Source organism: Phocoena sinus, chromosome 2 (genome assembly GCF_008692025.1).
Source record: "Phocoena sinus isolate mPhoSin1 chromosome 2, mPhoSin1.pri, whole genome shotgun sequence".
NCBI classification, from domain to species: domain Eukaryota; kingdom Metazoa; phylum Chordata; class Mammalia; order Artiodactyla; family Phocoenidae; genus Phocoena; species Phocoena sinus.
The window spans coordinates 6552367-6573386 of record NC_045764.1 but is presented as its reverse complement, the minus strand read 5'-3'; the positions used below and the strand labels follow the sequence as shown (position 1 = coordinate 6573386).

The 21020-nt window shown below is 44.2% G+C and overlaps 1 protein-coding gene across 5 annotated transcripts in view; it reads right to left on the bottom strand.

Annotated features, from left to right (window-relative positions):
* ITGA8 (integrin subunit alpha 8) overlaps window positions 1-12930 on the bottom strand; it is a 189226-nt gene extending 176296 nt beyond the window's left edge. For all 5 annotated transcript variants that reach the window (XM_032622802.1, XM_032622803.1, XM_032622804.1 and 2 more), the window contains exons 1-2: window positions 12517-12930; window positions 11687-11820 (exon numbers count right to left, since the gene is read on the bottom strand). In XM_032622802.1, the coding sequence (XP_032478693.1) occupies window positions 11687-11820; window positions 12517-12722 (340 nt within the window). In that variant the 5' untranslated portion in view covers window positions 12723-12930. The remainder of the gene's footprint in view (window positions 1-11686; window positions 11821-12516) is intronic.
* Window positions 12931-21020: the final 8090 nt, after the last annotated feature.

Genomic DNA, 21020 nt, shown 5'->3' with positions numbered 1-21020 from the left:
ACCATTGGCTGCCCATCACTCTTAGAATAAAATCCAAAGTCCTATCTCTGGCTTTTAAGGTGCTATATAATCTTGCCTAGACCTGGTTCTTGGGCCTCATTTTCTATCATTCTTTTCTTGACTTACTTCTCTTTAACCCAGTGGCCTTTCTCCATTTCCCAAGAACACTATCCTCTCCGGACTTAACACTGACTCTCCTGCAACGTAGAACATTCCCCCTGCCCCATACCACATGGTTCCTTCCCTCACTTGATTTAGGCCCGTGCTCAAACATCACCTCCTCAGTGAAGCTTTCTCTGACCACCTCCGGTAAGCAAAATAATAGCCCCCAAGATGTCTCCATCTTAATACCCCAAACCCGACTATGTTAGGTTACATGACAAAGGAGAATTAAGGCTGCAGATGGAATTAAGGTTGCTAATCAGTTGACCTTAAGATAGGGAGATTACCCTGGATTATCTGGAGGGCCCAAAGTAATAACACAGATCCTTTCATGTGAAACAAGGAGGCAGAAAAGGAGAGCAAGAAACACGGCAGTGTGAGAGGGACTCAGCCGAACATTGCTGGCTTTCAAAATGGAGGAGGACCACGAATCAAGGAATGTGGGCAACTTCCAGAAGCTGGAGAAAGCAAGAAAACAGATTCTTCCCCAGAGCTTCCAGAAGGAGCGCAGCTCTGCCAACACCTTGATTTTAGTCCAGTGAGACCTATTTTAGACTTGGCCTCCAGAACTCTATGATAATCAATTTGTGTTGTTCAAAGCCACGAAGTACGTGGTAATTTGTTACAGCAGCAACAGGAAAATAATGCCCCAGCCAATCTAAAAAAGAAAGTGCACGTGTGCATGCACGTGTGTGTGTGTACACACACACACACACACACACACACACACACCACTCTCTGTCCCCTTAGCCTTACCTTACTTTTTCTCAACTTGCCACTGGCTGTTCACTATAAAACCCACAAGGGTAAGTTCATGGCCATAATTCCAGGGTCAAGGACAGCACCTGCTTGAAGAAAGTTACTAATGCTCCTCTTGTCCCTGAAATTTGATTTTACTGTTTGCTAACTCTAAGCTTTATTTTCAAGTCCACTGTTCCTTAAGAGAAAATAGTTGACCCTTGAACAATGCTGGGGATTGGTTCCAGGACTCACCAAGGATACCAAAAGTGTCAGACGCTCAAGTTCTACAGTCTGCCCTCTGTAACCACAGCTCTGCATCTGCAGACTCAACCATCCAAGAATCCTTTAATAATGTAATATTTATTGAAATAAAATCCTCCGATAAATGGATTGGCACAGTTCAAATCCCTGTTATTCAGGGTCAACTGCATTTTGTAAGTAAAAATGAGTTAAAGTTAACCAAAGGATGCTTTGAAGGGAAAAGACATTATGATTTAATAACATGTCACCCAAGGAGTCTGACTTACATGAAGGATACTCAGTCCTCCCAGACAATATCTGTGCCAAAGAATGGAGACCAGGTGGAACAAGTTGAGAACTGATTGTCAGTATGAGTTTCACCCATATCTTCACATCTGTTGATAGAAACACCTTCGTTTCCTTGCCATCTGTCTGCTTCTTACCATAAATGTGGGGATTGGGACCATAGCCCCAAAGAACTATGTTATTTCAGGTCCCCCCTAAAAAGGTCCTGAAAAATATGTCCATTAGAAATAGAAGAAAAACCTGTTCTCATTGCATTTGCAAAGACCACCTCTTCTATTGCATTTCCTTTCTAGTATTCTTTTTTTTTTTTTTTTTTTTTTTTTGCGGTACGCGGGCCTCTCACTGTTGTGGAGCACAGGCTCCGGACGCGCAGGCTCAGCGGCCAACGCTCACGGGCGCAGCAGCTCCGCAGCATGTGGGATCCTCCCAGACCGGGGCACGAACTCGTGTCCCCTGCATCGGCAGGCGGACTCTCAACCACTGCGCCACCAGGGAAGCCCTCTAGTATTCTTTTAAAGGTTGTGCATAAACAGTTTTGATAGGTGTGTGTAAATACACCAGTCTACCACCAAGTGTTAGATATTCAAATAAGTGGGCCTGGCCAACCTCCTAGGCGTGCTTTGGTCTACCAAATGTGAGGAGAAGTAGTAAATGTCAATTCCTGGCGGAAGTTTTAATAGACGATGTGCAATTTGCCACATGCCTTCCCAGTTAGAGTGATCTTGAAAGCGTGTGTCAATAAGGAATCTCCATCAGCATGGGTCTTTGGGTCACTTGAATAAGCAGAGGCTCCTCTCCAGTTCATATTAACCAGATAGTGTGAAAAAGCAATAAACTTTGTTGGTTTAAGCCAGAGATTTTGGGTTATTTGATACTACAGTAATCCCTGGGCATTCTTTGGCTTAAGAAATGTGAGGAGAAATGACTGTCAAAAAATATTCTATCCTGTGGGTCCAACGGGTTTCTTTTGTTCATGAATTCTCAGTGCCTTTTCAAGGAGACTATATATTGTAAGTCTCAAAGAAGATGTGATGGTTAATTTTGTGTGTTAACCTGACTGGATCATGAGATGCCTGGATATCTGACTAAACATTATTTCTGGATATGTCTATGAGGGCGTTTCTGGATGAAATCAGCCTTTAATTTGGTGGACTCAGTAAGGCAGTTTGCCTCCACAAACAGCTCTCTTATTCTAAAAGGCTCTAGAAACTGTCATGTCAGACCACCAAGCCTATGTTTCTATTGATGTGGGAGCAGTCTAGAATGAAAACAGGTGATACACTGCACCTTCTTATTTTTACACATATAACTGTCATTGAAAACACCCTTGGTCTTCAGTATTTTGAAGCATAAACACCTATGTGTAAATAAGTACATTTCTAAACTACTCTACCACCTACACTCAAGACAAAAGAGGAAGCAACTAAGATTGCTTTCAGCCAATACAGAACCTGAATTGTGGTTTTCCATTGTTAATCTCCATAACACTTCGGTGAACTCAATAATTTCATTTAGAAATTTTTGCATGTTTCATTTTGTCATTATTTTTCCTGATCATAAATGAATACCTGTTCATGGTTTTTACAAATAAGTAATAAATGCACTAGAAAAAGAAGAAAAAAAAACAGTTTTAATTACATTTCCTGATAGCCTCTCATTGCACATCTCCTCTCGTACTCTTCTACAAGTTGTAGAAACAATTTTGAATTTTATGTTTTTCACTTAGTTTTTTTTAAATACATTTATTTATTGTTAGCTGCATTGGGTCTTTGTTGCGCGTGGGCTTTCTCTAGTTGCAGCGAGTGGGGGCTACTCTTTGTTGCGGTGCACGGGCTTCTCATTGCGGTGGCTTCTCTTGTTGCAGAGCACAGGCTTGAGGCGCATGGGCTTCAGTAGTTGTGGCACATGGGCTCAGTAGTTGTGGCTCTCGGGCTCTAGAGCACAGACTCGGTAGTTGTGGCGCACGGGCTTAGTTGCTCTGCGGCATGTGGGATCTTCCCAGACCAGGGATTGAACCCGTGTCCCCTGCATTGGCAGGTGGATTCTTAACCACTGTGCCACCAGGGAAGTCCTCACTTAATATTAAAACAAAAGCATTTCCCCATTTTAATCCTGATTCTTGGTAGGCTTCATTTTTTTATGATTCTATAATACCCAATTGTGTGATTTATACCATCATTTACATGAGACACATCCATAGGTAGGATGTTTGAAAATGTTATTTTTTAGTGTTATGCCCCCTTTCTTCTAAAAAAGGATCTGCAGCAACTTTAGAATTAATTTTTGAAACATATCTTCTACTGGGAATTGTAGGAAGAGAGAAGCCAGAAAAATACCAGAAAATTGTTCCTGGAAAATAAGATGTTCTGGGTGGTTAAGAGAGAGGCACCAGGACATGGGCTCAGGGTAAGTGGGTACACGGGTGTACGTAATAGATGCTGAGAGGTAAGCTGTGCCATGACGTATTATGGAAACCATATGGTAAGAGGTGGGGGTGGCTTATGCCAGAGGCACGTGGGCAAATCGTGGGGAGTGACAACAGACCGATCTGAAATGGAGCCGTAACCTGGTTGGGGGGAGTTGGCCCTGACCCAGTACACCTGGGGTAAGATGCTGTGTGTAACCTGGGCTGTGTAGGGTCCTTGCATAAACCTATTCCTGTAGCAATGGTGTGTGCCCTTCTCTCTCATCTCTACATGTCCTGTAAATCAGAGCAGAATGATACAGAGGCTTTTGCAATATCATACACAAATCTGTGGCCACATGTCAAATATCAGAGCTTAAGAATAAAATTGACCTAATGTTAATAAGTTAATGCTCTGCAGTGCAGTTATACTACTTTTGATTACTACAATAATGTGTTTGAAGTAAGACCTCCTTAGTTTAAAGATGATCAATGAGAGGTCCCATGCCCCTGAATTTCAGCAAGGATATGAGAATTGGTAAGTATGATGCTTCGTTGCAAAGATTTATTCCGATTCAACATGTTTCCATTCAGTTTTCTTTTTTCTTTTTTTTTTTTTTTTGTGGTACGCGGGCCTCTCACTGTCGTGGCCTCTTCCGTCGCGGAGCACAGGCTCCGGACGCGCAGGCTCAGCGGCCATGGCTCACGGGCCCAGCCGCTCCGCGGCACATGGGATCTTCCCGGACCGGGGCACAAACCCGTGTCCCCCGCATCGGCAGGCGGACTCTCAACCACTGCGCCACCAGGGAAGCCCATCCATTCACAGTTTTCTTGCCAAACACGTTCGGAATATAGTGTTCTTTATTTAAACAATGTACAGAAGGTCTGATGACCTGACACATTGTTTGCCCCTATTTGGGGGCAGTAAGGTGACTTACTTAGCTTTTCAGGGATGTGTCCTTATACTTCCAGCTATTATTACATCGGACCTTCCTGTCGTCTAGAGTTTAAGCCCACATGCTCATAGCAATGGCTCTGCTCCATAATGTTTTTTCTTTCTTTTTTTGGTTTTATTTACACGCAGTACAATTCACTCTTGGTGATGTACAGTTCAATGAATTTTGATAAACACATACCATCATGGATCCATCATCACAATCGAGATGCAGGAAGTTCCGTCAGCTCCCCAAATTCCCTTGGTCTTCCCCTTTGGAGACAACCCCTCTTTCCTACTCCTAATGCCTGGCAACCATTTCTATAAAGACTTATTTTTATAATCTATGCTTTACTTCTACTAAAACAATGAAAAGGGTAAATGATCACTTTGGCCAGTGTCTGTGGATCTAGAAGAATTTCTCCACTTGCAGACCTTTGGGTCTAAGTCTCAGAGATCCAGAAGCTGGCCTTTCTGCAGGGCTGGGGACGAGCCCCATTCCCTCCCAGCTGGTCTGAGAGCTGCCTGGCTGAGGTCCATAATAGAGCAACACCGGTGTTATTGGGTAGAATGTTTAAAGTATAAATTTCTTATTCGTGCATCCCGATTTGCTTATCTACCTTAAATCCCCATAAACGTAACCCAGAATCAAAACTACTTTTAATCTACTTTAGCGTTTCATTATCCACGTACACCTTGCTTGATGCGCTAAAATGTTATGTGAAAATGTATTTGAACTGAATTCTGAAAATTAACTATTTTTAAAGTGAGCGCTTTTAAGAAGATCAATAATTAGCCTTTTATCTCTCTCTTCCTCAAAAACCCATGTTTGTGTATCTGGATGGTGTCCGTCAGGGAACTGCTTAGCTGAGCTTGTTAGAAATGTCAGCCATTCTCTTCATCAACACAACTCACAGATACAGGACTCTGTACACAACAGGTCAAGTTTGAACTTGTACATCACACCTGGCCGGCTTCAATGCGCCAGTGCGTTTTTCTTGCCTTCAGGACAATTTCAAGACAATTTCCTACATTCCTCCCCGGAATGCTGCAGCTGCTGCACGGATCCTTCCTGCCGAGAGCCTGGAAGCCTGTTGCATCACACACACGTCCAGCTTCTTGAAAGAATTTTGCAGATTGAGCAACAGATGCCTAACGCTCATTCTACCCAACTAGCCGTAGAGCAGATCTGTTTCCCATTTCTAGTTGGACTTTCAAGGACTTCCGTTTTCTAATTGCTTCCTCCGGTGCCGTGAGCTGTGGGGACGGCTCCCCCTTCACTTCTCATGCCAGGACTTCGATGGCCGTTGTGTTTTGTCACATGAAAGTTAGAGCCAACTGCGAGAAGCTGAGGGATGTTGGTTGCATCTGTTGGGCCAGCCTGTCAGTCATGGGAGCCATCGTGAACTGCTTCTAGAATAAGTAAGCCTTCCAGCTTAAGCACCCCTGATGACTCAGCGGGATCAGTAATTAGCAGAGTAAGCTTTCTGCCCCAATCTGTGTGTGTGTGTGTGTATACATTTTTTTTTTTCATGTGTGTGTGAGAAGCAAAACTTACCCTAACTCTGGCAATATTAATTCTTAAAAGGAGCAGGTTATCTTTGGGCTGCCTTCCGCCTTTTTTTTTTCCACTTTCAATTGAACTTACTGGAGTCCAGATATCTGCTCTCTCTGAGTTCTATCACCTTGGTGTTATCTCCTCTGTCATTTACTGGGATAGCTCTGCCCTGCATTTGCCTTTGCTTTGTTCCTGAACAAAAACTGGTTTCTTTCTGAGGAAGTTAGAAAAGCAAGACTTATGTGACCAATATGTTTCCCAACCCTCACACGAGAAAAAGGGCACACCCAATGCTATCGAAACACAGCCCTGTACCAGTCACAGCGCCAGATGCTTTAAGCTGCTTCTTATTGTGGGCTCACTCGACATGAAATGAAAAATAAAACAGACTCCTGCCCGCCCCTCCACCCCCAACAAAGGCTTCCCGGCTCCAAGCTAAAACACAGTTCTGAAAAAAATCTTACCATTCTAGAGCTTTGAAATACCCTAACCAAATTGTCTTCCATTTTAAGTTTTACTTTTTTCTTTCTTTCTTTTCTTTCTTTCTTTTTTTGAACACAAAGATGCTAAATTAAGGCCAGGCAAATTCTGGTTGTCTTTCTCAGATGATTTCCAAATCTCAATGGTACCTCCCACCTCTTCCTGTTCACTCTGTAAGTGGGTCTCTAACTGGGAGGGTTCCCAACTTTGCCTTCTTATCATTCCAAAGATGGATTGTCCGTTTCATTGTCTCATTCACCCTTCTTCTAGCTGGAGAGCTGTAACCTAGGAGTTTTTATGTAATCCACACGTGGGTTTGGAAAATGGAGGAAGAAGAAAAACAATGAACCTTGGAGTAGATTCAGAAAGGAGAGGCATGAATTTGGCAGATGTGATGTTTTACGTTTAAGACGTGGGGCACAGTTTAGAGGCAAAAGTGGAAGAAATCAGTTTGGTGATGGGGGTATTTTATTTTAGTGAAGTAAGAAGGAAAGCCAGGAGGGAGCTGAGAGAAGGACATTTTTGGAGCCACTTGATTTTGTGCAGAGCAGGAAAATTATCTACCCTTTTCCCTCCCCACCACCATATGCTTCCTGAAAGTTTTCTTTTTTCATACTTGAAAGGACCACAGATTTTAATAGTCTTCATACATTTGAAGTGCTAGGCAATTCCCAGCTTCCTCTATTTTTGCATTTATGGTAAGTAATTTTTAAAATCCAGGTTATAGGATAAAGTAAAAATAAAATAAATGACTACTATTTAATGAAAAATATTTCAAACGCAAAGGCAGAAAGAAAAAAAAAAGGCAGTTGACCTTAAATAAACTAAGGTTCAAGATCACAACCAGATTCAGGGTCTAAGTTATAGGCCAGTCTCCCCCAGCGTCTAGGCTGAGAGAGTTTAGTAAGTTACCACAGCGAGCATTAATTTATAGACACCCCCAGGGCCTGAACAAGTTGAAACAACATCATTAAGAGGTCAAATTTACTTAGAATGTCTCGAATTCAGATGAATTCAGATGTAATAGTAAAAGCAGACAGGGTGGAAGACAGAGACAGTCATGGCTCTCTGTACAAAGGTATATTTGTAATGTGATCTATATTGATGCCCATGTATCACACTCTATTATGTGCATCTCAGTTTGCGGGTGTCCAGCACTCAGAGCCCCTACTTTGTCAAGCAGAGAAATTTTCTTCCTCTTTGGGGGAAACCTGCACGTTGCTGCCCATGGGCAGAGGGTAGGACAAGAGGCAGCTGAGGGGGCACATACAACCCATCATTCCCACCAAGACAAAGGCTGTCTCTACGACCTCTGGTTTCCACAACCTTCTGCCCAAACTGCTTTCCCCTTTCAGATCTTCTCTGGAGGATCATTTTAACTGGAACCTGTGAAGGTAACTTTGGGGTGGGGGAGTGGAGGAGGGGGAGGGAAGGTGAGCGGTGCCTCAGCTCCATAGGATCCAACCTTGAACTTGCAGTCTGTTAGGACCAGCCCTGCATCTACTGTTTACCATTGTGTGGTCTTGGATGTATCTTTTTTTTTTTTTTTAATTTATTTATTTTTGGCTGTGTTGGGTCTTCGTTTCCGTGCGAGGGCTTTCATCGCGGTGCGCGGGCCTCTCACTGTTGCGGCCCCTCTTGCTGCGGAGCACAGGCTCCAGACGCACAGGCTCAGTAGTTGTGGCTCACGGGCCTAGTTGCTCCGTGGCATGTGGGATGTTCCCAGACCAGGGCTCGAACCCGTGTCCCCTGCATTAGCAAGCAGATTCTCAACCACTGCGCCACCAGGGAAGCCCTTGGATGTATCTTTTAAACACCTTTGATGTCTGTTGCCTTACTCATAAAATGGGTTTTACATGGTCATTTTGTTGTATGGATTAGAAATAATGTGTATAAGTGACTGGTACATAGTAGGTGATGAATAAATGCAACACATCTGGTAGTATTGACTGCAACACCCAGAGTCAGAATGCCTCTGTTTCTGCCTTTCATCTTTGGTTCCAAGATCATACTCTGCTCACGGAACCGACACTTGAACTGGAAATAGCTCTACAGGCTCCTGCTGTCCCTCCCTTCCTTTCACAGCTTTGCAGCAAACGGCATTCACTGGCAATTCCACCGTCTTGTGGCTCACGGATAAGGTCTTTGGTAGAAATGATGTGTATGTAGTGTGCTGGCCCCCCCTCTGATTCCTATTCCCCCACCCATTCTCAGGCCATTCCCAGTAGCAGCCAAGGTTCCTGGGCCCACAGTACCCCCTGATGGCTAAATGGGGAACTTTCTTTTCTCAGTCATTCTTCTCTCTCTCAAACTTGCCCAGGCTTTCACTGTTCACTGCTTTGTTCATTCCGTTATAGACCATTCATTTCTTACAAATGTTGTGTGGCCTCCTATGCCTTGCTTTTTTTTTTTTTCATTTCTTGCTCAATTATTTCAGAAACATCTATCTCCCTCCCTGGTTCCCTCACTTTGTTCCACTTAATGAACCCTCAAGTTACGGCGATTATGGTTGCAAGTATAAAATAGTAGGATGAATGCATCTCTCAAGAGAAAAACCCCAGGGAATTCCCTGGTGGTCCAGGGGTTAGGACTCCATGCTTCCACTGCAGGGGACATGGGTTCGATCCCTGATCAGGGAACTAAGATCCTGCATGCCATGAGGCAAAAAAAAAAAAAAGAAAAAAAACCCCCATCCATTTAGGAGTAAAATAAGACATAGTTGTAGAACCAGCAGCATTAATCTCGAAAGCCCTTTGCAACATCCAGATGTCTTCCTGAGAACCTGTGCAGAAGGTGCCATCTACCCCCCTCTTTCTCCAAGGAACACTGATATTTTCTCAACACTCATTATTTTCCTATTTAGTTAATCACCAAAATTGTACTAGTTTGTCCCCTACTGTTTCATTGCAAATATGATTCAGCTACAGTAAGGGTTAAGTGCATTCCTATGTGTTATTCTGGAAACCAAAGCACGATCTTTCAGCATTAGTTCTCTGTGGGAAACTGAATTCAAAGCTCCGAACAGTTGCTTTAGAATGAACTTTTGGGAAATGCTGCCTATTGTAATTTAACACTGGAAAGTTTTGGTTGGGAGTGGTCAGTTTTCAATAATTCATATTGATGTCTGTATTCTCTGGTTTTCATTTGTTGAACGGTGACATCTACTGGGATTAGTACTTAGAAAGGTATTCAGGTGTGACTTATCTTATCTGGATAAGATATTGACTCTTCCTTATCAAAGAGAAAATATACTAACCAGATCCTGATTTGATATGTTGATATGTTATGGGACTATTCTAGAAGGTTATTAAATTCATGTCCATGACTATAGATTGACTGTTGGTAAAAATACATCAAATGTCTCAAAATGCAAATGCTAATCTCCCTTAGCTTAAATTCAAATATGCCAACAATTTATGTTTTTATTTATCAAGGCTTACATTTAAAATACTTTTTAAAATACAAATGATTTTGATGTGGATTAGTAAAATACCTTTAACTTTATGCTTAATTGTTCTGATTTAGGAAATTTATTCTCAAGCTAGAGCTCAGTAATTAGAAGCATCTAAAGTCCTGATTCAACAACAAATTGAAAGATTTCTTTCACAAATTAATATCAAGTGGTTTAATTTTTCCAGTTTCTAATAGTTAAACTTTAAAAGTTTATAAAAATTGGTATGAAATAACTGAATTAGTCAATAAAATGGTAAATGAGCTGTTGTGACCATATATAGACACATATGAAAAACATAATTTTAAAGTGTTTTCATAAAATATTTCCTAGTTTGGTCATAATTCAAGCTAATGCTTGCATAGGAGTTTTTTCTTGGAAAGGATTCCCATATACTTAGAATTGAAACTATTTTCTCCTTTAAAATAAAAACTGCAAATCAGTTAAAGTAACAGGTAAATAACACCCATCCAATTTCATCAAAATTCTGTGAAAACTGATGTTCTACGTAAATTCTAAATTCATACTAATGTAACAATAATGAAGAATATATCATAAAATAGCTGTGTGGTGCAAAAGCTATTTTAATTGACTGTTCATCAAAGAACATTATTTGAGTTGACACATTCACATTTTTCTGAAAAGAAGTATTTGCTTCCTGATAATATATACCTTTTGAATTCATAACGTTTTGGAGGTACAGATTAAAACATTCAGTGTTAACGTTTCTGAAAGCATTAAGTTTAAATTGTTTTCTCAAGACCCAAGGAGAAAACACCAGAGGAAACATAAACAGCCTGAATTGTTTAAAATGTATTTTCCCTTTAATTAAATAAGAAACATCTGTCCAGGGATTTTGGAAATGAATGTAATCCATCCACACTCTGCCTGTACTAGTTTGCATCCAGTGTCCAACATTTTGAAAGAAAACTCTCTCTTTCTGTAAAGAATTAAACAGCAACATGGAGTGATATCTGGGTCTGTAGCAGCTGACTCTTGCCTCCAGAGCTTGGGCACTGTTAATGCTAAGGGTCTGTCTTTTCCCAGATTTGTCCTTGGGAAGTAACCAAATTCTCTCCGGAATCAAGGTTAGGGTATAACATCTGCCTTTCTCCAGACCATCCACTCCCCCTGAAAATGCTTATTTCGGAAGAGTAAGGGAACAGAAGTTACCAGGATGCGCCCAAAAACCCACGCTCAAAATACCGTTCCCCCTCTGGGGTGCACTCAACATTTTCCTCCCCTTCACTCCGGCTTTAAAAAGCTGATTTCTCTAGGGACCTGCGCTGCCCACAACACAGACCCATCAGACAGGCCACGTGAGCACAAAGAAAGTGGACAGTTGACTCCAGGATGGCTGTGGCTCTTTGAAACCAGGACCCACAGTTGAGAATGACAAGTATCACTTACTGGTGTTGTCAAACGGTATCTGCCTGCACTGCACGGACCCCTCGGCGGGCCAAGGACAGTAGTAGACGGCTCCCCCTTCCACGATGTCTGGCTGGCTGGTGTTGGCTTTGGGCGCTCCCACCAAGACACTCGCTCTGCGAAAAGGGTTGGAGAGGAATTACTCTTTGGGAATCGTAAACGTGAGCGCAGGCGACGCAGTCTCTGGAGCAGCCTGCCCACGGAGACTAGGGTCGGGGTCAAGGGCAGAAACGTGTTTAGGATGGAGACCGACTGTCAAACCTGATTTCCTCGCGGAAACCTATGGGCGTCTGAAACCTGGTTTGGAAGAGGGTGCAAATAGTCCTAATTCTTCTCTAGGTGGAGCTATGTATATAGTGAGTTGAGGGAAGAGGGGCGGGCGGGGGTGGGGGGGAAGAGCCAAGGACAGAGCCCAGCTGCTTGTAGCAGACAGCACTTGCGCCCAGACCCTTAACGGTTACAGGCTACGTATAAACAGACCATGTTGCGGTCGTGGTTTTCACTGGCTTGAGTCCGCTCGGTCCCGTTTCCCCCTTTTGTACGATGCTGAAGTCTTTGTCTCGGGACCTCCCCGGGACCTTCGGATTCTAGGCAAGCGGCATGTCCCTAGCTCAAAGTTCACAAGGCACATCTAGCATGGAAGGCGAGAGAAGAGGCTGGTGGTGGGGAGCCGGACGGGACCCCCAGCGGGCAGCGCGATGGGCTCTCACGATCGCCTGCCATCAGGCTGCGGGAACAGGCGCGGGTCCTCCGGCAGAGGGGCAGGGACCCATCCTGGGGCGGGGTGGGCCCGCGCGCGCGGGGAAACTTACGTGCGAGCGGCAGGTACGTGGAAGTCCACCGCGTAGCCGAAGTAGCTGCCCTCGGGGCCGCCGTACACCGTGAGCTGGTCCACGTCCAAGTTGAACGCCTGCGAGGCGGGCGACCACAGCACCACCAGCGCGGCCGAGAAGCAGCAGAGGGGCGCGAGGGGCGGCGCCCGGTTGCCCCGGGGACCGCGGCGGGCCCGGGCGGACATCGCCCTCCGCCCGGCCGGTGCTCACCGGACGGCGGGAGCCGAAGACCCCGGCTGGGGAACGGCGGGCGTGGCGGCTGGCGGTCCCCGATGCCCGCGGCCCGGGTCGGTGCGCGCGGCGCGTCCGCGGTGACAGCCCCGGGCGATCCTCCGCGCGTCCCCTGCGGTCTGCCGGCCGCCTGGTCCCGCGGCTCGGGGGGCTGGCGGAGGGGATCCGAGCCCTCCTCTGGCAGCGGGAGGGGCCGCGGCGCGGTCGGGGCGCCTCCTAGCGGCGCGTCAGCGCACTGCGGGCCGGAGTCCGCGACTCCCTCGCCGCCCGCGGCTCCGCTGGCGGCCGGCGCCTGTTTCGGCCGCCCGGCTTTTCTACATCTCAAGAACGATCTGAGCCTCACACAGGCCAAGTCAAGCCATTGCTTTTGGAAGCCGATCTCCCCGCTCCCCTGGCCCCCGCCGCATGGGGCGAGGGTTTACTCCAGTGTCTCCCAAATGGAAGACTGTGAAAGCGTACCCCAGCACGAGGGACGAGGCCAGACCAAGCAGGGATCTTTGCATCACCTCTACAGCCTGAAGACCCTTTCAGGGTCGATGTGCGTTTGTACAGTCCTCTCCTTCCCCACCTCTACCCGACCTCCCTGCCGAGGTAACTGATAAACAGAGCAATCCTGGAGATTTTATTTAGGTCTTTCTCAAAGGCACGTGGCACACGTCAAATGACTCGGCCCTATATGTCCTTAACCCTGTGTAATTGTGGTGAAGACTGGCAAAGGTGGGAATGTCGGAATTTCCAGTTTACCCCCAGCAGGGGTCGAGGGTGTAGGTTGGAGTCAGCGGGAGTTCAAACTTCAGTTCCAATCCACCACCGGTGTTACTGATCTCTTTCTGTGTCTTCTGCTTGGGGTAGGGAGTGAGGGATGAGTAGGGGGGAAGGCAGAGGAGAACCGTGATGTAGAAGCCCTTACATAACATGTGGTCTTCCAGGGAAACAGGACTGATGGGGAAAGAGAGATTCTATTAAGCGTTAAACAGGGTGGTGCTGGGGTTATATAGGTATAGAGACGGGAGAGGTGCGTAGGGTCTACAGTATTTTAAGGAGATGTGTTGGTAGATTTCAACAGAAATTTGAATGTGAGGCTTGGCTTTGGACATTGGGGGCGGAGTGATTGAGGGAAGGTATTAAAGACAAGAAAGGCTGGGATGAAATGGTTGTGCAAAGGGATCAGAATAAAAGTGTGGGTTGGAGAGCAGTGGGAGGTAGGGATGGACGTCCTGAGAAAGGATCTTCATGGCAAGAACGTTTATTGAGGCAGAGGGAGCCGGTTCTACAGCAAAGGCATGACATGCCCACAGGGATTCCAGAAGTTTAGTAGAGGATGTGTGTGTGTTGGTGGAAGGCGGTTGGTTGTTAGAAGGAAGAGAAAGCAAAGCAGCTGTTGCCCAAATGCCCTGGCTGATGAGGACTTCGACATGATTAACAGATGGAAGGGAAAGGAAGCCCAACGGGTTAACTAGGAAGCCCAACAGGCCCTTTTCTGGCAGGGAAAGGGCCAGAAGACTGATGGCAGAAGGAAAGTGAAGGAGAGCCCAAGGCGAGTCTGCAGGTATCGACCAAGAAGAGGAGAATCACAAACAGAAGCAATGGGCAAGGAGAGCGGACTGGGAGGTAGATGGTGAGTTAGATGCTGGACGTGTTGAGTCTGTTACTAGCATGGGATCCCGGAGAAGCCGGAAGCGTAAAGTGTGATTCAGAGCAGTGGTCTAGTCTGGCGGTGCAGATGTAGGAGTCCATCCACAGAAAATCTCTGCTCCCATTGAAGAGCTAGACTCTCTCTCTCTTACATTAGAACCCACTTGGCAGACTGAATTAAATTTTACATTTTCATCTTTGCTTGTCTCATCCCTGTAGAAATGCTAAAAATTAATAAGCGATCAGAAGATTATGTAGTAAATCATCACATCTGGATCATTTCCTAACTGTATAGTCCTTTCCCAGACAAGGACTTAAAAGTAGAGGGTAGAAAACATTTTTCTCAGTCCAAAAGTCCACTTGTGTTGGATACAAAGTCCACTACCTTGGGTCAGGTTACTAGTGTTCATAAAAGTGACGTTCCCTAGAGTAAATTTCAGTGGGTAATTCACATGCAACATACACATGGGCATATTCAGAGCTGTGGGAGACCTTGAGACTGGGAAATAACCTCAACTCCATCACTTCCTGAGACTGCATGCTGAAATGTGTAAATTCATCACATTGCAGGCAAGTCTTATGTTGAAATGGAACACCTAAATAGGTAGAAAGTAATGGGGGGGGGGGGTGAGGAATTGGGAGATTGGGATTGACATATATACACTGTTGATACCTGGTATAAAATAGATAACTAATGAGAACCTACTGTATAGCACAGGGAATTCTGCTCAATGCTCTGTGGTGACCTAAATGAGAAGGAAATCCAAAACAGAGGGGATATATGTATATCTCTAGCTGATTCACTTTGCTGTACAGTATAAACTAACACACTATTGTAAAGCAACGATACTCCAATAAAAATTATTTTTAAAAAAGTATTTTGAGTTAAAAAATCCAGCCTTTTCTCAAGTCTTTATGAGGGCTTGTTTCAAAAGATTTACAAAGATAACATAAGCAGTCATTATCTCTATTTGTTTAAATTAATAAAGTGCAATTAAAAACAAAAAGAAAGTAATAGCATAATCCTAGATGTACACTTGGTCCACATACCAACCTACCAGACATAAGTAGCTCAATATTATAAAATGCTTTGATTTGTATAAATCAGCACATCACCAGGGTATCCCCTTTTGCTACTGTCTCGCTTTTTGATATTTCTAGCATGTTCCTTATTTTTAATTCAAGATAGGGGTAGGCCAGGAAAGAAAATTCTACTTATTGCCACATAATTGGATACATACAGTTGTCCGTTTCTTCTAAAACACACTTGTTCTTGATTTGTACAACAAGCCTATATTCTTAATAGTGTCACTTTCCACTGTACAGATGAGGGCATTAAGGTTCAGAGAGGTACAAGCATATACAAAGTTACAGAGCAAGTAAGTGGTGTGATTTGAACCCAGGACCAGCAGATGCCAAAAACAGTTCCTCATACTATTAGGTCTATAAGTATGTTTTTGTACGTTATGGCAATAATGAGAAGTCACCTTTCTAAAGTAGCAAGCTCTTCTGGGCTGGCCCTTTGAGCATGCCCATGAGTCATGATTGAGAGGTGGCATAATGTAGCAGTGTGTTAAGAGGTCTCAGAAAAGGGTTCGGTGGTACCTTGGTATTCAAAGAGTGGAGGGGAAGCAAACTTACTTGAAGCTCTTTGACCTCCCTGGGAGACCAAGAGCCTGGGAGAGTAGTAAATCTTCCAAGAAGCCAGAAAAAAAAATCTGCAATAATTACAGGGACAGAATAGGTCTGCATAGGTGTCTTGCACATTGCACTATTCTGACACGTGGGAACCGTGCCAATCAGTAAAACTTGGGGTACCGTCAGAGAAACACATGGACAGTGACAGGTCTTATGCTGAATGAGAAGTTTGACATTTTAAAGGTCTACTAGCACTGATTTATTTGTCAGAAAAGCAAGTCTGGGAATTGTTTGTCATGCATGTGAGTACGTGTGTATATTTAATACTGAGAAAGGTATACATAGTTGTTTGCCTAAACAGAAAAGAAAAGAACCCAAAGGTCAAAGATGGAACAGATTTGGCCCAAACGTTCCAAAAATAAGTAAAGAGTACCCTCGGAAAAAAAAAATGCTCTCTGGGTTGTAGCCATGTACGAAGTACTTAAAAATAGAGATGTTGTAACATTTAACCATTGGTGCATACTTTTTAACAGAAGACCAAATACGTTTGTAACTTAATAACCAATTACTATTCCCCACTGTTTATTTTATTTCTTAACAATTTTTAAAAATATTTATTTCTTTAACTTATTTATTTTCTTAATTTTTTTGGCTGTGTCGGGTCTTCGTTGCGGCACGGGGGCTTCTCTCTCGTTGTGGTGTGAGGGCTCCAGGGCACGTGGGCTCTGTAGTTTGCGGCACGCGGGCTCAGTAGTTGTGGTGTATGGGCTTAGGTGCCCCGTGGCATGTAGGATCTTAGTTCCCCGACCAGGGATTGAAGCTGCATCCCCTGCCTTGGAAGGCAGAGTCTTTACCACTGGACCACTGGGGAAGTCCCTCCCCGCTATGTTTAAATCTGTTTCTTTATGTGATAAAAAGTGATCCTGCCTCCAAATCAAGAGCTAAGGGAGTCCCGATCTGATTATTTCATTAATACAACCACAATTTCAATATGTTGAACCATTTACAAAATAAGCCAGTGTAAAAACAATGTGTTCTTGAAGATTCCATCAGCTTTAAAAACGAATGCACCACAAATGGAACGTAGTTTTTCAATCTCTTCTTGTATTTTGGGTAACTGAGGTGATCTCAGGGGTTTTTTTGGTTTGTTTCTTTGTTTTTGGTTTTTTTTTTCTTTTTTTTGCCCAACTGGACTCAGAGTTTCTGCAATATTAGAAACCACTGATTAGTAAACACTGGTCAATTAAACTTACTTTGGGCAAACAACTTTTAAATCTGTCAAGTGTCTCTGCTAGCATAAGCTTATGTCTGCAAATTTTCTCTTTCTGGTCCCTGGAGGATGAATCTCATTATAGTAAAATCTTTTTTTTTTTCTTTTTGATAATTTTGTTTGTCATTCTCTTTTATGATTTCCCTTCGTGATTTTATTAGCCACTTTTAAGTTAAAAGTGCTGCAGCAGTGGCCCCCGTGCTGGCAGACGTTCAAGCACAGCCAGCAGTTGGTTCAGCTGAAGGAAAATTCCCACCAGACTCTGACTCGATCTCTTTTTAGAATGAGCCTTTTAAAAACAACTCTGCTTTAACAAAAATAAAAATAAATAAAACAATTCTTTCTCTAAAAAAGGAAGGTAAGTGAGGCCAGTGATGTTCTTCCAGAACCTGGACATCCGGGGATAAATCTTCCTGAGAGTCAAAGACCCCAGGCAGCTGAGCTTATACGCAAGACCTTGATTGACAGATTTTAATTAGGGCCAGCTCACTCCAGAATCTTGAAAAACCTACACACGTCTGATGGGTTGGCCACAGTGACTAAAGCGAACTTCCATGGGAAAAAGCTCACAACATCTTAGTTGTAAAAGCTCACAACATCTTAGTTAGTGGAGCCTGGCAGTTGGGAAGTGCAGTTCTCCAAAGGCTTATGTTTGAGTCCAGTCGGTGCCTAGGAGGCTGTGGGAATATATTCGAGGGGCTTTATTATTGTTAAATTTCAATAAGGTGTTAGGGTGCGGGGCCTCAACACTGGTGCTGCGGAAAGAGAGTCACTTAAAATGAGGAGTGAGGCATTCTCCCCACCTGTGCACGTGCCAGGCGTCTTACTTCGTTCAGGCAGCCGTTAACTAAATACCATAGACTGGGAGGCTTACTTCTCATTGTATTCTCACATGGCAGAAAGGGGGTGAGAAAGTCCTCTGGGGTCCCTTTTGTAAGGCACTAATTCCATCGTGGGGCTCCACCCTCATGACCTCCCAAAGGTCCCACCTCCCAATACGATCACATTGGGGGTTGGGATTTCAACATATGCATGGGGGAGGAGCGGGGCGGGCTGGACACAGACACTGACCCCATTGCACCAGGACCTGAAAGCAGAGGCTTTTGTGAACACAATCCTGCAGGCATCTCTGTGGACCCAGGACAAGGGTAAATAGTTGTGGGTTCTGGGGGGAGACAGCAGCTGTGGCCTTCTGAAGCAGCCAAACTCTTCATTCAGCCCTTGGAGGTTGCTGAAGGACTCCGGCGAGACACAAAGGTCTCCTACAAATAGGTGGGGGAGTCACAGAGGAGTCCTCCGCTTATGGGAGGAGATGAAGGCTGGAGCATCTGATTGGTGATCTGAGTGTGTTTTCTTTTTTCTTTTTTTTTTTAATTTTATTTATTTATTTTTGGCTGTGTTGGGTCCTTGTTGCTGCGCCTGGGCTTTCTCTAGTTGCGGCGAGCGGGGGCTGCTCTTCGTTGCGGTGTGCGGGCTTCTCATTGCAGTGTCTCCTCTTGTTGCGGAGCACGGGCTCTAGAGCGCAGGCTCAGTAGTTGTGACACATGGGCTTAGTTGCTCCGCGGCATGTGGGATCTTCCTGGACCAGGGCTCGAACCCGTGTTTCCTGTACCGCCAGGCGGATTCTTAACCACTGCCCCACCAAGGAAGCCCTCTGAGTGTGTTTTAAACCCCAAACTAGGTTGCTGTGTTTATTCCACAGTGGGAAGATGCTAAAAGGGTGTCTCGGACTGCCCTCTAGTGTCTGTGACCCTATTAAAGCGTGTGAGATTTTCTTGTGAAAAAATGATGTAGTCTCACCATTTAGATGACCTTTTCATTACAAAGTTCCCAAATTTGAGTTGGTCTCTCTCACGTTTATCACCATCTTTATTTCCTTGTGGTAGCTTTGCAAATCAGGTAAAAAGGGAAAAAGAAGAGAGAAAATAAGGAGAGAAGGAAGGAAAGAAGGGAGGAGGGGGGTAGGAAAGAATTTGCCCATAAAAACAGTGTTTCATATTTTCCCAGCTAGCTATTAGTCAAATCAGATTTCCATGTCACTTGTGCAAGGACTCTATTCCACTCAATCTCACTGGCCTACCTAACTTTGTTATTTGTTTAGTCCTTCTTTTTATCCCATCAACAAATAAGAGCGCCAACTATGTCTTAGGTACTGTGCCAGCCCTGGAGATACGCTTGTGAATTTAAGAGATATAGTTCTTCCCTTCCTGGAGCTTATGATGCAGTGAGGAGATGGCAGCCTGATAAGAATATAATTAAGTGGGTAAGTGCCAGGAGCAAAACTAACAGGGGGTGGTTAGAGAAGAATGGGTGTGGGGAAGATTTTAGGAGAGCACTTACCTCTGAAGAACATGGCCACGTGATCAACGAAAGAATAAAATGGACTATTAATGATGCAACTTTAAAAAAAGATGAGGTTGTTACTCTGCTCACACCGATCTGGAAAACAAGGGACCCTATGGCTTGGGGTCCCTTGGGGCCCCTGACTTAGAAAAGTTCAATCTTAGCAGAATTCATCTGTGCTAAGACATGGAACCAAGTTAGGACATTTAGAGCCCCTATAGAATGCCATACGCCTCCTATGGTATCCATGCATTTTGTCATCTGTGTAACTTACATTCAAAGGCTTCCTGCTTACCATGACAGTTAAGTTATCTGTACCCATGACCTTGATCACTTTAATTCTCTCTGTGCAGGAATGCCCTAGTCTGTTTCTGGGGTTAGCAGCCTTCTTTTTTAACATCTTTATCGGAGTATAATTGCTTTACAATGGTGTGTTAGTTTCTGCTTTATAACAAAGTGAATCAGCTATAAATAAACATATATCCCCATATCCTCTCCCTCTTGCGTCTCCCTCCCACCCTCCCTATCCCGCTCCTCTAGGTGGTCAAAAAGCACGGAGCTGATCTCCCTGTGCTATGCGGCTGCTTCCCACTAGCTATCTATTTTACATTTGGTTGTGTATATATGTCCATGCCACTCTCTCACTTCTTCCCAGCTTACCCTTCCCCTCCCTGTGTCCTCAAGTCCATTCCCTACGTCTGCGTCTTTAGGGTTAGCAGTCTTTGAGAGAACAATTTGAAGGCTGGAAGTGAATTTCTTGTCTTCTACTTAGATTGCTTGAAACGTGACTAATTGACTTAAGTTGACCTTTCTGGTTTTTATTGTTTCGACTTATTAAAAAATGTGTCCTTTTCCCAGAGGCCTCTGGGCACAGGCACAAAAAACTAGAAATATGACAAGTTAAATTAAAACCAGCAGATGAAAATTAAAACACTCTCATAAAAGAAAAAGAAAGATGCCAAGTAGCATTTCTGGAGGGAGAAAACTAAACCAAATGGATTAAGCTTAGCCATTTTTCAACTGGTTTGCGAGGAGGACTTGTTCAGTGTAGATGTTAGAGTGACTTCCTATGAAATCCCTGAAAAACCTGTGCCACTACGTATTTTTGTACCAAATCGTGGAAATAATGGTAATCCCAGGGAGAGAAGGGCTCTAAAACTTAATTCTTTTTATAGTGATGTTAAGATTGCTGTCTAGCCCTTAGTCACAGTGTGACTCATTCACGTGACTATCACTCTTGGGAGGTGAGAGATTAGCTCTAAACACTGTCAACATTTCTCTACTGAACTCTAATCCTTGCTGTCAGCTCAGTCCTACTATGATTCTGTTTAGAAACCATTGCTGCTCATACGTGCAGAGACAGTAG